At 50.8% G+C, this 14,811-nt stretch overlaps 1 protein-coding gene across 1 annotated transcript; it reads left to right on the top strand.

The window, feature by feature from the left end:
- The first annotated feature begins 2,499 nt into the window (after positions 1-2,499).
- On the top strand, positions 2,500-13,854 carry TOR1A (torsin family 1 member A). Its single transcript, XM_002820298.6, has 5 exons — positions 2,500-2,837; positions 3,872-4,137; positions 7,864-8,039; positions 8,137-8,264; positions 12,576-13,854. Exons 1-5 carry the CDS (start codon positions 2,564-2,566, stop codon positions 12,824-12,826), a joined length of 1,095 nt encoding a protein of 364 aa, XP_002820344.3. The 5' UTR covers positions 2,500-2,563; the 3' UTR covers positions 12,827-13,854.
- Positions 13,855-14,811: the final 957 nt, after the last annotated feature.

Genomic DNA, 14,811 nt, shown 5'->3' with positions numbered 1-14,811 from the left:
CAATATGAAGAAGTCGAACCTTAAAAAATATTTTCAGGATATTTCAACAAACATTTACAAGTCCCAACGATGTACAGGGGTAACCCAAGATGAATACCAAAGGCCTAGCACATCTGGCACACAGCAACGCAACACGTGTTTATGGGATGAACAGGCAAATAAGTGGATGATCAACAGTTCTCACTTGCCAGAGTTCCCTTTGCTAGAAAATAAGTAATCTTTTATCCAGCTTAAAAGTGGCTGCCAGATGGAGGGAGCCGGGTCTCTCACTGTTGGGGTGGGAATTCACAGATAAGCAAGGGGAGGAGGCTCCAATGATCTGTGTAATGGATTAGAGTTGGAGATGTCAGCACGAGCTCATGTTTAGCTTAATATAGGTACAGATGTTTACCTATAGAAATATAGATATGTGTGTGTTTAATAGTATATACACACATTTTTTTGTTCTGTCAGCTGAGACTGAAAGAAATGACATCTCAATAGCAAGAAGCACACCTAGCACCCAGATCTTGGTTTCTCTCTTTTTTTTTTTTTTTTTTTGACACGGAGTCTCGCTCTGTCACCCAGGCTGGAGTGCAGTGGTGTGATCTCGGCTCACTGCAACCTCCACCTCCCGAGTTCAAGGAATTCTCCTGTTTCAGCCTCCCATGTAGCTGGGACTACAGGCACACGCCACCGTGCCTAGCTAATTTTTTTGTATTTTCAGTAGAGATGGGGTTTCACCATATTGGTCAGGCTGGTCCCAAACTCCTGACCTCAGGTGATCCACCTGCCTCAGCCTCCCAAAGTACTGGATTACAGGCATGAGCCACCATGCCCAGCCAGTTTCTAATACCATTCTACAATGAAAGGAATCAGGGTTCCTCGTAGAAAATAGGATTCTAGGACTGGGGCAGGAAATACAAGATGAGCCCGGAGTATCCTGTAGTGTCAGGAAAGAAGCACTCAAACCCAAATAAACTGGTATATACTGGGTGTATGTCAAAGGAGCACAAGGAACCACTCAAATTCCCAGTGGCCAAAATGAGAACAATTTGAAAAAAAAATTAGTACTGTAGTATAACAAAGGATAAAATAACAATGGTCCATACTGATATAAATGATTGAATACATGGGGGAGAAGAAACAAATCTCCCATGCAGAATTCCAAATAATTCCTGTAGATACTCTGCCCCCAAGGAGGTGCAGCAAAATCCCCCACTCCTTACGTGTGGGCTGTGCATGGGGACATCCTTCCAAAGAGTACAGTAGAGAAAAGAGGGGTGGGGAGAAGAGTAAGTATACAGTGGGGAGACCTGACAAACACTACTTCAGTCAAGTGATCAAGTCAGCACTAACAGTGATAAGTAACATTGACAGTAAGAACCCTTCCTTGGTAGGATGTGATGAGCATAGCACTTTACCTCTGTGATCTTCCTTCCAAAACGCCATAACACTTGTCTAATCCTGAGAAAAACATCAAATCCCAATAGAGGGCCAGCCCACCAAAGATTTGGCCAGTACTCCTCAAAACTATCAAGGTCATCAAAAATAAAAAGCTGAGGCCAGGTGCGGTGGCTCACGCCTGTAATCCCAGCACTTTGGGAGGCTGAGGCGGGCAGATCACGAGGTCAGGAGATCAAGACCATCCTGGCCAACATGGTGAAACTCCGTCTCTACCAAAAATACAAAAATTAGCCGGGCATGGTGGTGTGTGCCTGTAATCCCAGCTGCTCGGGAGGCTGAGACAGGAGACTCGCTTGAACCTGGGAGGCGGAGGTTGCAATGAGCTGAGATCATGCCACTGCACTCCAGCTAAAATAAAAATAAAAATAAAAGGCTGAGACACTGTCATTAACAGTAGTCTAAGACATGACAAGTAAATGTAATGTGGTATCCTGAATGGAAACCTGGAGCAGAAAAAGGCATTAAGTAAAACGAAGGAAATCCGAATAAACTGTACACTTTAGTTAATATAACAACAGTGCTTCGTTAATTTTAACAAATGTAGCATACTAATAATGTAAGATTTTAGTAATAGGGGAAATTGCAGGGATGGGTGGCACATGGGAACTCTCTCTACTATCTTCTCAATTTTTCTGTAAATCTGTTCTAAAAAATAACATCCATTATTATTATTATTATTTATTATTTTTTTTTGCGGGTACGGGACACAGTCTTGCTCTGTCTCCCAGGCTGGAGTGCAGTGGTGAGATCTCGGCTCACTGCAACCTCCGCCTCCTGGGTTCAAGCGATTCTCATGTGTCAGCCTCCCCAGTAGCTAGGGCTACAGGTGCCTACCACCATACCCGGCTAATTTTATATTTTTAGTAGAGACGTGGTTTCACCATTTTGGTCAGGCTGGTCTCGAACTCCTGACCTCAGGTGATCAGCCCGCCTCAGCCTCCCAAAGGGCTGGGAATACAGGCAGGAGCCACCATGCCTGGCAAAAATAACGTCCATAAACAAAAACACGTGGCCAACAGAGGCGGTGCAGAACCGAGTTTCCGGAAGCAAAACAGGGCTTTGTACCGAACAAAGATGGCGGCCGCCGGCGTCGGAGGGAGGGCTGCCCTGAAGAAAGATGGCCTCCGCGAGAGGAGGAACCGGAAGCGTGGGTCTGGCGGCGGCACCGGTTCGCGGTCGGCGCGAGAACAAGCAGGGTGGCGCGGGTCCGGGCATGAAGCTGGGCCGGGCCGCGCTGGGCCTGCTGCTGCTGGCGCCGTCCGTGGTGCAGGCGGTGGAGCCCATCAGCCTGGGACTGGCCCTGGCCGGCGTCCTCACCGGCTACATCTACCCGCGTCTCTACTGCCTCTTCGCCGAGTGCTGCGGGCAGAAGCGGAGCCTTAGCCGGGAGGGTAGGCTGGGGCGGGGGCTGGAGGAGGCTGGGGCTGGGGCTGGGCGATGGCACTAGGGCTGAGCTAGGACCAGGGCATGGAGAATGGAGGATGGAGGCCGGGGGATGGCACCAGGGCCGGGCTAGGACTAGGGCTGGAGCGGGGCCTGGGGGCTGGGGCTGGGGCTGGGGGATGGAGCGGGGCCCGGGGGCTGGGGCTGGGGGTGGGGCTGGGGGATCGCACTAGGGCTGGGTTAGGACCAGGGCGGTTGGCTGGGGTTGGGGGATTGAGGATGGTGGATGGAGGCTGGGGGATGGCAGTAGGGCCGGGCTAGGACTGGGGCTGGAGCGGAGTTTGGGGGCTGGGGCTCAGGAGCGGGGGCTGGGGCTGGGGCTGGGGCTGGGGCTGGGGGGTGGCACTAGAGCCAGGCCGGGGTAGGGGTCGCATCCCAGGAGGGCCGGGCCTGGGCAGAGCTGAGTCCGCGGGGGCCGGACCCCGGAAGCCAAACGGCCCGCCTGCAGGATGAGGCCTGGCTCCTCGGCCACGACCACAGGCGGGCCAGACTTAAGTCGGAGACCTGAGGAGCCGGGCTGCAGGTTGGCCTACTTTGCGCTAAGCTAGGGGTGGACCAGTGGTAACCTCCCTCCGAAGTGGGTTCTGCCTCCTTTCTAGCCTAGCAGGAGACAGGAAGGATGGTGAGGACTCTTCCGGAGCCGACCAGGAGGGACCAAACTGCTACCTTTCCTGGCTCTGCCTTGGGGTGGGAGGAGCAGCACAGGGGTTAGGGGTGCAAACTGGTGGCAGTGGCAGTGGCACCAAGGCGCTTTTCGGGAAGGAGTCGGGCCAGGGCTTTAGAATAGGCAGGACCAGCAAAGGGAGGGCTCCCTGGACCGCCGTCCCCTCTGGGCTAGGAGCTTACAGACCGCAGTACTTGAGGTTTCGCAAGGTGCTTGGAGGGCGTCTAGACGGCTTTGCTGGCTTTCTCATGGGCTGTAAATGTGGCTACATTTTGCCACTGTTTCTTCCCCACTCCTGATCGGCTTTGTCTTTCTCAGCACTGCAGAAGGATCTGGACAACAAGCTCTTTGGACAGCATCTTGCAAAGAAAATCATCTTAAATGCTGTGTTTGGTTTCATAAACAACCCAAAGCCCAAGAAACCTCTCACGCTCTCCCTGCACGGGTGGACAGGCACCGGCAAAAATTTCGTCAGCAAGATCATCGCAGAGAATATTTACGAGGGTGGTCTGAACAGTGACTATGTCCACCTGTTTGTGGCCACATTGCACTTTCCACATGCTTCAAACATCACCTTGTACAAGGCAAGGATGGAAGTTTGGAATCCCTTCCTGGATGTCGTTGGGTTTGGGGTCTCTTTGTTATGGGATGAGATTTGGGAGTTCTATGTTGAAATGAGTGAGCCCTGAAAACGGTTCATGTCTCAGTTCCCCTTGGAAAGGTGTAGGAGTTAGAGTTTGAGATGTGTGGAGCAGTTAACACCATCAAAGCTTTGTGGTGGGTTCTGAAAATCGGTCCAGTGAGTATGTAGGGTCATGGGATTTTAGAGGTGGACATGATCAAATCCATCTTAGAGATCAACGCTTCTCACTCATTTTTTTCTTTTTTTCTTTGAGACGGAGTTTCACTCTTGTTACCCAGGCTGGAGTGCAATGGCATGATCTCAGCTCACTGCAACCTCTGCCTCCCGGTTCAAGCAATTATCCTGCCTCAGCCTCCCGGGTAGCTGGGATTACAAGCTCCTGCCACCATGCCCAGCTAATTTTTGTATTTTTAGTGGAGATGGGGTTTTGCCAACTTGGCCAGGCTGGTCTCGAACTCCTGATCTCAGGTGATGCACCTGCCTCAGCCTCCCGAAGTGCTGGGATTACAGGCGTGAGCCACCATGCCTGGCCACATCTCACTCATTTTGTGAAAGAGGAAACATGTAGAGTCCTAAGTTTGTTGAACCTACTGTTGTAAACTGCCTTTTTTTTTTTTCTTTGAGTCAGGGTCTCACTCTGTGGTCCAGGCTGGAGTGCAGTGACGCCATCTCGGTTCACTGCAACCTCCACCTTCCCGGTTCAAGCGATTCTCCTGCCTCAGCCTCCCAAGTAGCTGTGACTACAGGCATGTGCCACCACACCCAGCTAATTTTTGTATTTCTAGTAGAGATGAGGTTTCCCCACATTGGCCAGGCTGGTCTCGAACTCCTGACCTCAAGTGATCTGCCTACCTCAGCCTCCCAAAGTGCTAGGATTACAGGCGTGAGCCACCTTGCCCAGCCGCAAACAGCTTTTATGGTTGAACTCACTGATTAGCAGCTTGCGCTTTGGCAGCAGACACATCTGGATTTGAGTCCTAACACTCTCCCAGCTCCATAGTCTTAGGAAAGTTGCCTGACCTGAGACTCAGATTCTGACTTACAAAGTGTTGCCTGTAACAATCCAGGGAGCTCTGTCTGTCAAGTGTGTAACATGTACCTGGTGCATGTTACAAATAAATGTTAACTGTTGCCTTTTAGATCCTTGTAACAGACCTGCAAGATGGGCAAAACAGTCAATTATTTATTTATTTATTTTTGAGACTGAGTTTCATTCTTGTCATCCAGGCTGGAGTGCAGTAGCACGATCTCAATCTCGATCTCGGCTCACCGCAAACTCTGCCTCCCAGCTTCAAGTGATTCTGCTGCCTCAGCCTCCCAAGTAGCTGGGATTACAGGCACCTGCCACCACACCCAGCTAATTTTTGTATTTTTAGTAGAGACAGGGTTTCACCTTGTTGGCCAGGCTGGTCTGGAACTCCTGACCTCAAGGTCATCCAGCTGCCTTTACCTCCCAAAGTGCTGAAATTACAGGCATGAGCCACCATGCCTGGCCTCAATCAGTTATTTATCCCTGACTGTATCTATGGAAAAATGTGAACACATTTTTCCCTTCTGTCTGGGTGAGCGTGTGGGTCACCCACTGTCCAGCGGTTCTGTACTAAAATGCGAAAGTTCCACGGGTGTGGTGGCTTATGCCTATAATTCTAGCACTATGGGAAGCCAAAACTGGCTGATCCCTTGAGCTCAAGAGTTCCAGACCAGCCTGAGGAACATGGTGAAACCCCATCTCTACTAAAAAAATACAAAAAAATTAGTCAGGCATGGTGGCACGCACCTGTAGTCCCAGCTACTTGGGGGGCTGAGGCAGAAGGATGGCTTGAACCTGGGAGGTCGAGGCTGCAGTGAGCAGAGAGCCACTGCACTCCAGCCTGGGTGACAGAGTGAGACCCTGTCGCAAACAAACAAGAACCATTCTAGACGAATCAGGATGAGTTGGTCATCTTAGAATTGAGGCTTCACTAACAATAACTGTGACTTTGGGCAAAGTTACTTCACTTGTCTGTGCCTCAGTTTTCTCGTTTGTAAAAGAAGGAGCACAATGAAAGAAGGAGCACAATGAAAGGAGCACAATGAAAGAAGGAGCACAATGGTAACCACCGTGATGGGTTTTGGGAGGTCACAGTAAAATGTTCTATGAACAGACCAGGCGTGGTGGCTCACACCTGTAATCCCAGCACTTTGGGAAGCCGAAGCTGGTGGATCACAAGGTCAAGAGTTCAAGACCAGCCTGGCCAAGATGGTGAAACCCCATCTCTACTAAAAATACAAAAATTAGCTGGGCGTGGTGGCAGGTGCCTGTAGTCTCAGCTACTCAGGGGGCTGAGGCAAGGGAATCACTTGAATCTGGGAGGCAGAGGTTGCAGTGAGCTGAGATCATGTCTTTGCACTCCAGCCTGGGTGACAGAGCGAGACTCTGTCAAAAAAAAAAAAGTTATATGAACAGTGCTTAGAATATTGTTGTACCCATAGTGAACACTCAGTGCATGTTCCCTGTTATTGCATATAAGTTTGGTCACCAGAGTGAGAAACCTTGGCTGCTGGAGCCTAACAGGTCTGAGTGAATCCTTGTTTATTTTATTTATTTATTTAATTTTATTATTTATTATTATTATTATTATTTATTTATTTATTTATTTTTATTATTTTTATTTTTTTGAGACGGAGTCTAGCTCTGTCTCCCAGGCCGGAGTGCTGGAGTGCAGTGGGGCGATCTTAGCTCACTGCAACCTCCACCTCCCAGGTTCCAGTGATTCTCAAGCCTCAGCCTCCCAAGTACCTGGGATTACAGGCGCCCGCCACTATGCCTGACTAATTTTTTTTTTTTTTTTTAATGGAGTCTTCTTCTGTCGCCAGGCTGGAGTGCAGTGGCGTGATCTTGGCTCACTGCAACCTCCGCCTCCCAGGTTCATGCAATTCTCCTACCTCAGCCTCCTGAGTAGCTGGGACTATAAGCACCTGCCACCATGCCCAGCTAATTTTTTTGTATTTTTTTTAGTAGAGACAGGGTTTCACCATGTTGGCCAGGCTGGTCTTGAACTCCTGACCTCAGGTGATCCGCCCACTTCGGCCTCCCAAAGTGCTGGGATTACAGGCATGAGCCACCATGCCTGGCCCTAATTTTTGTATTTTAATAGAGATGGGGTTTCACCATGTTGGCCAGGCTGGTCTCAAACCCCTGACCTCAACTTATCTGTCTGCCTCAGCCTCCCAAAGTGCTGGGATTACAGGTGTGAGCCACCTTGCCCAACCCCACCCCCTTTTTAAATAAAAATCAGTATCCTCATGACATCCCACATTGCCCCTTTGATGACAAAAGAGCAGCAGCTCTGACAGCATCCGTGTAGCATCTTGCAGCACGGGAACCGTAACAAGTATCGGGCTTTGGAGTGAGACAGGACTGGGTTCAGGTCCCAGCTCTGCCGCATATAGTCTTGGGCAAGTGGAGTAAGCGCTCTCTGTGCCTCAGTTCCCTCATCTGTAAAATGGGAACGATAGTGCCCATTCCATGGGGTTGGTAGGAACAAAGAAGATTTTGGGCGTGTAAAGTTCTTAGTGCCGAGTGCACGGTGGTCTGTAAGTGGAGCTGCGGTTCTTAGTGGTAGAAGGAGCTGATTGATGGCCCTGGCTGAGAACTTTGTGTTGGCTTTTTCCCCTTGTAATTCAGGATCAGTTACAGTTGTGGATTCGAGGCAACGTGAGTGCCTGTGCGAGGTCCATCTTCATATTTGATGAAATGGATAAGATGCATGCAGGCCTCATAGATGCCATCAAGCCTTTCCTCGACTATTATGACCTGGTGGATGGGGTCTCCTACCAGAAAGCCATGTTCATATTTCTCAGGTAAGGTCAGGGCTAGGACATGATGGATGGGCCCTGAGCCCAAGCCTCTGAGCTCCAGGAGAAAACCCTGTCCTTACCCACTGGGATTGTTTTGCAGCAATGCTGGAGCAGAGAGGATCACAGATGTGGCTTTGGATTTCTGGAGGAGTGGAAAGCAGAGGGAAGACATCAAGCTCAAAGACATTGAACACGCCTTGTCTGTGTCGGTTTTCAATAACAAGAACAGTGAGTAGGGCCATCCACCGCCAGTCCCATCTGGTTCCTAATCCTGCACCCTAAGTGTTAAAGCGTCGGGGTCACTGTCAGCATCACCTGGGAGCTGGGTAGAAAGAAATGCAGATTCTCAGTCCCCCTCCGAGTCATGAGGGAAATCTTTGCTGACAAACTCCAGGTAACTTTTATGAACACTAATGTTTGACAAGTGCTGTTTTATTTTTATTTTTGAGATAGTTTTACTCTGTCACCTAGGCTGGAGTGCAGTGGCGTAATCTCGCCTCACTGCAACCTCTGCCTCCTGGGCTCAAGCAATTCTTGTGCCTCAGCCTCCGGAGTAGCTGGGATTACAGGTGCATACCACGCCCAGCTAATATTTGTATTTTTAGTAGAGATGGGGTTTTGTCATGTTGGCCAGGCTGGTCTTGAACTCTTGACCTCAGGTGATCTGCCCACGTCAGCCTCCCAAAGTGTTGGGATTACAGGCGTGAGCCACTGTGCCCAGCTTATTTTTTGAGACAGAGTCTCACTTCTTCACCCAGGCTGGAGTCCAGTGGTGTGATCTCAGCTCACTGGAGTCTTGACTTCCTAGGCTCAAGTGATCCTCCAGCCTCAGCTTCCCACGTAGGTGGAACCACAGGCTTGTGCCACCATGCCTGGCTAATTTTTTTTTTTTTTTTTTTTGTAGAGACGGGGTCTTCCTATGTTTCCCAGGCTGGTCTTGACTTCCTGGACTTAAGTGATCCTCCCGCCTCAGCCTCCCAAAGTGCTGGAATTATGGAATTATAGGCATGAGCTACATACCTGGCCTGCTGGGTTTTTTTTTTTTTTTTTTTTTTTGAGACGGAGTCTTGCTGTGTCGCCCAGGCTGGAGTGCAGTGGCACAATCTCGGCTCACTGCAAGCTCTGCCTCCCAGGTTCACACCATTCTCCTGCCTCAGCCTCCCAAGTAGCTGGGACTACCGGTGCCCGCCACCACGCCCGGCTAATTTTTTGTATTTTTAGTAGAAATGGGGTTTCACCATGTTAGCCAGGATGGTCTCGATCTCCTGACCTCGTGATCTGCCCGCCTCGGTCTCCCAAAGTGCTGGGATTACAGGCATGAGCCACCGCGCCCAGCCAGTTCCCCCATTTTCTTCAGCTACATTATTTTCTTTGTAGAAGAAAGAGCCAGTGGTTGAGCAAGGAAGGATGCCGTGGGCAGCTCAGGGGGAGAGATGACCTGTTAGTTCCTCCCTTTCTCTGCAATGCCCAAGAGCAACAGCCAAATAGCGGTTGGGCCCTTATTTTGTACTGGGCGCCGTGTGAAACAGTCTGCCTGCGGATTTCACTCAGTCTTCACCATACCTCGCAGGGTAGAGACTGAGACTCAGAGAGATGTGGCAGCTTGCCCAGGGTCATGCAGCCTGCTCAGTATCTGATTCTAAAACCTGAGCTTTTAAGTTTTAGCTCACTACTTCTCCAGGGAATGTCATGAGACCTTTGACCTTGAACCTGGGGAGGTGGAAAGCCAGCCTGATGGAGGCTGACTCACTGGCTAAGACCTGTGAGTTGTGCAGGGCTGGCTGTTCAAGTCTTTGCGCTTCAGGTTCTGGAGATGACAAAACAGAAGGGCTCATTTGAAACAGACTTGCCAGGAAATTCATCCTACAGTTAGTGAACAGCATGGGGTACGGTATGTCAGTGTGTGCAAGTGGAATACTACTGAGGCAAGACAAGTCTTTTGTAACATGTTAGATAGTTTCTTGCCTTGCCAAAAAACATGAGCACATGCAGCGGAAACCTTAGCCTAATGCTGAGGCAGATGAGCCCCGTGGCCTAGAATCCACGCTATGGAGGTTACACGGTGCTCAGGAGTGCCAGCCTGGGAGTCGGGCAGCCCTGGCCCACATACTGACTGTGGCCTCAGGCAGATGGCTGAACATTCATTCCACACGTGTATATGGAGCATCTGGTGAGTGCCAGGCATCATACCTAGGACTGGGGACACAGCAGTGAACAAACACAGAAATTCTTGCCCTTATCGATCCTACATCCTAGTGATAATAAAGAATGTATCAGATGATGAGGGATAGATATGTTGATGTGTGTGATGTGTTTGTGTGTATACATGCAGTACCTATGCACACATCGCACATGTACACACATGGACATATATATATCTTTCCCCCCGGGGCCAGTAGGGAAAAAATCAAGAAAGGCTTTGGGGTTCACGGTAAGGAAGGGCTCTGCTTTAATAGAGTGGACAGGGAAGGCTCCCTGTGAGGGTGGCATTTGGGCTGACCCAAAGGAGTGAGCTATGTGGATGTCGGAGGAAAAAGCATTCCCCAGTGCAGACAGCACGTCCAGGGGCCCGAGGGGGGCCTGTGCCTGGGGTCCCTGTGACTGGTTGAGGATAAACAGAGGAGGGGAACGGGAGGTGATAGAAGCGAGATTTGGGGTGAAGGTGCAGACCGTGGAAAGCCTGGTGGGCCATGATGAACCTTGAATCTTATTCCAAGTGGAAGAGAGAGGCCTGGAGGGTCCTGGGCAGCTGGTGCTGTGATCTGATGGGGCCTTCACAGGACCTTGCTGGCAACTGGGTGGAGGACAGACCCACAGCCACAGGGGCGGGGAGCCCAGCGTGGAAGCAGTGGGGGTGGAGGGACACGGTTGGGTTCTGGGTGTGTTTTGAAGGTGGAACCTGTAAGACTTCCTGCAGAATTGTATGTGGGAACGAGAGAAGAACCAAGGACCTGGCTTGAGCGATGGGAAGGGTGGCACTGCCATTGAAGGGAAGGGACAGCAGGAAGGACGGGCAAGCTCAGTGGGCAATGGCATCAGGGCATCAGAGCAGAGCCGCGAAGCTCCAGGGAGGCCATCAGGCTGGGAGAGCAAACTTGGGAGTCCTCAGGAGATGACTGTAAAGTCTCAGGGCTGCCTGAGGTCACCTGTTCTGCTGTCACTCCTGGGTCTGCGTGGCTGAGTCCTTGTTGCTCGGGCTCTGCCCTGAGGTCCTGCCCAGCCCGCTCCACCTCCCGCTCTCCATGTCCGTTCTGCTGTGTGGCATTCGCCGCTTCAAGCACCATCTGAGATTGTTTCCTGGCTTGTCGGGTGTCTCCTGCCCTAGAGTGGTAAAGCCATGAGGGCCGTCCGCCCTCAGCTGTGTCCCCAGGCCCAGGGTGTGCCTGGCACAGAGCAGGCCTCTGAGAACCAGCCTCCCACGTGAGCTCGTGATAGCGAGACAGCCCCTCGTTCCCATTCAGGGTTGGTTCTGTTCTTTCCCTGGCCAGGCTCCACTCTGTCAGTCAGCCACACATTTATTGACTACCAGTTGTGTGCAAAGCATTGTTGGGCATGAAAAGCATTAACCCAGTGAATGAGGAGGAGCCTGGGTTGGGGACGGAGCCCCAGAATTACATGGCAGACCAGAAGGGAATCAGCTCAGTAGAAGACACGCATGGGCTCGTGGGCGACGCAGTGTGTGCTGTGTCATCTGGGGCTGGGAGGAGGTGTCCTGGGTCAGGAGTTCCAGGAACCCAGGAGGAGTGGACGGGTCAGGTGCAGAGCCAGCCCGCATTCAGGGGAGAAAACACGGCCAAGCCCAGGCCTTCACAGGGAGCCCGGCGTGGGCTGCACATCTGCACTCCCCAGGCTAGTTTTGGTGCCCACATGCTCTGCAGGGGCTGGGCACTGTGGCAGCGGCAGCAGGCTTCCCTGTTGCTAGTCCAGCTGCTGAAACTCCAGGGAGAGTCAAAAAGTTCCCAAATACAGGGGCGTGGCTGGTAGTCCTTCCCGGGAACTCTTCTTGCTTCCCGCTTTCTGTGGAACTCTGATTTCCCCACTCTGCCTCTCTGCTTGTTCCTGGGCCCCAGGACCTCTTTCCCGTCTTTGATCTCTTAAGTCATACCTTGGGAGGCCTCCCCCAGCCCGCAATGTAAAGAGGGTATCCCTTTCCGCTGTCACAGAAGCATTACAATGTGCAGGTGCCTGTTAACATCTGCCTTCCCCACTGATCTGGAGCTCCACAAGGGAGAGGGCACACCCAGTAGGTGTGTGTGGGATGGATGAGAGGGTGGGTGACACCCAGTAGGTGTGTATGGGATGGATGGGAGGGTGGGTGACCCCCAGTAGGTGTGCGTGGGATGTATGGGAGGGTGGGTGACCCCTAGTAGATGTGTGGGGGGTGGGTGGGTGACCCCCAGTAGGTGTGTGTGGCATGGATAGGTGGCCCCCAGTAGACGTTTGTGGGATGGATGGGAGGGTAGGTGAGTGACCCCCAGGAGGCATGTATAGGGCGGGTGGGTGGATGTGGATGAACAGCACCTTGTTTCTTCTTCCCAGGTGGCTTCTGGCACAGCAGCTTAATTGACCGGAACCTCATTGATTATTTTGTTCCCTTCCTCCCCCTGGAATACAAACACCTAAAAATGTGTATCCGAGTGGAAATGCAGTCCCGAGGCTATGAAATTGATGAAGACATTGTAAGCAGAGTGGCTGAGGAGATGACATTTTTCCCCAAAGAGGAGAGAGTTTTCTCGGATAAAGGCTGCAAAACAGTGTTCACCAAGTTAGATTATTACTACGATGATTGACAGTCATGACTGGCAGCCAGAGTCACTGCCTGGAGTTGGTAAAGAAACAACACTCAGTCCTTCCACACTTCCGCCCCCAGCTCCTTTCCCTGGAAGAGGAATCCAGTGAATATTTCCTGTTTGATGTGACAGGAACTCTCCCTGGCATTGTTTCCACCCCCTGGTGCCTGCAGGCCACCCAGGGACCATGGGCGAGGACGTGAAGCCTCCCGAACACGCACAGAAGGAAGGAGCCAGCTCCCAGCCCACTCATCACAGGGCTCATGATTTTTTACAAATTATGTTTTAATTCCAAGTGTTTCTGTTTCAAGGAAGGATGAATAAGTTTTATTGAAAATGTGGTAACTTTATTTAAAATGATTTTTAACATTATGAGAGACTACTCAGATTCTAAGTTGTTGGCCTTGTGTGTGTGTTTTTTTTAAGTTCCCGTCATTATTACATAGACTGTGATGTATCTTTACTGGAAATGAGCCCAAGCACACATGCATGGCATTTGTTCCACAGGAGGGCATCGCTGGGGATGTGGCTGGAGCATGAGCCAGCTCTGTCCCAGGATGGTCCCAGCGGATGCTGCCAGGGGCAATGAAGTGTTTAGATGAAGGACATGTAGGTAAGAGGACGCCTTCAGGCACCACAGATAAGCCTGAAACAGCCTCTCCAAGGGTTTTAACCTTAGCAACAATGGGAGCTGTGGGAGTGATTTTGGCAACACTGTCAACATTTGTTAGAACCAGTCTTGCAAGAAAAGTATTTCCAACTTGTCACTTGCCAGTCACTCCATTTTGCAAAAGGTGGCCCTTCACTGTCCATTCTGAATGAGCCACACGTGCTCTCTGCTGGATTCTAAATTATGTGAATTTTGCCATATTAAATCTTCCTCATTTATACTATTATTTGTTACGTTCAATCAGAATCCCCAAAACCTTCTATAAAGCTTAGCTGCCCCTTCTGAGGATGCTGAGAACGGTGTCTTTCTTTATAAATGCAAATGGCTACCGTTTTACAATAAAATTTTGCATGTGTCATTGGTGAGTACGTTTTTGAAGAGGGAGAAGCTACCCTCCACTGTAGGCCTTATGAGGTAAGGCTGCGAGTGAAGACCTAGCAGAACAATCCAGGTTGGAAGGAAACGAAGTCTCACACAGGGATCTGAGAATCCTAGGATGGCTCTGTCCCCTCGCCCAGTGGTCTGGGAAGTCGCCCTCCATTGTGGGGTTCTTGGAGCTCCTGACACCCAGCCACGGAGTTCAAGCACAGCTGAGATGCCAGCAGGAACAGTGCGGTAGACTAAGGTAAGCACACCTTATTTTATGCAACACGCCTGTGTCCCAGCACGTGGGCAGTGCTCCCATGGGTGCGGCTGCTGCAGAGAGCACTGCAGGGACCACTTCTAATAGGCACAGAAGACGAGTTTGTGGCCTCGACTGCAGGTCTAATGCAGGAACCCTCTGCCTTATGACTTCCCAGCCTGCATGGGGTCCCGCTAGGGCAGCCCAGGGCACCTAAAGATGGCTCCAAGCGTTAGAAAGTTCTTGGTATTGAGCTGCAGCCAGCCTGCTATGTCCCTGGGAGTCACAGATTAGGTCTAATCATTCATTTGAAGAGTGTGGCCCAGGCACCAAAAGTCCCTAGTTAGAGAACATGGGTCCCCTGACAGTTTTGGAAGGTTCAGTCTTAGTAGATGAGGCAGTGTAGGTGGAACAGGAACTGCATTAAGACTGAGAACCAGACCTAGAAAGTCAGTCTGCTGGGAATTGAGTAACTTCAGTTGAAAAATTAAGGGAGTGGGTGGGGTGATGGTGATGAGGGTTTGTGCTTTCTAGTAAATCTGCTAATCCTCAATCCTGTGAAGAGGGTGGGTGTTAGCCAGTCACTGACCAGACAATACCGGGTTATGTGTAATTAAGCTGAGATCAGACTAGCATAACTAGGATTTCTTTTTTTGAGACGGAGTTTCACTCTTATTGCCCAGGCTGGAGTGC

Source organism: Pongo abelii, chromosome 13, assembly GCF_028885655.2.
Source record: "Pongo abelii isolate AG06213 chromosome 13, NHGRI_mPonAbe1-v2.0_pri, whole genome shotgun sequence".
Taxonomy (NCBI): Eukaryota; Metazoa; Chordata; class Mammalia; order Primates; family Hominidae; genus Pongo; species Pongo abelii.
The sequence above is the reverse complement of the archived record's forward strand: the minus strand, read 5'-3'. Positions and strand labels throughout refer to the sequence as shown.

What these genes read in the sequence shown, in the direction of transcription:
- TOR1A (XM_002820298.6), top strand. Translation starts at nt 2,564, where the DNA reads ATGGCCTCCGCGAGAGGAGGAACCGGAAGCGTGGGTCTGGCGGCGGCA. An exon ending in CAAACATCACCTTGTACAAG is followed by an intron (nt 4,138 to 7,863) that starts GCAAGGATGGAA and finishes CTTGTAATTCAG; the next exon opens with GATCAGTTACAGTTGTGGAT. An exon ending in GGTTTTCAATAACAAGAACA is followed by an intron (nt 8,265 to 12,575) that starts GTGAGTAGGGCC and finishes TCTTCTTCCCAG; the next exon opens with GTGGCTTCTGGCACAGCAGC.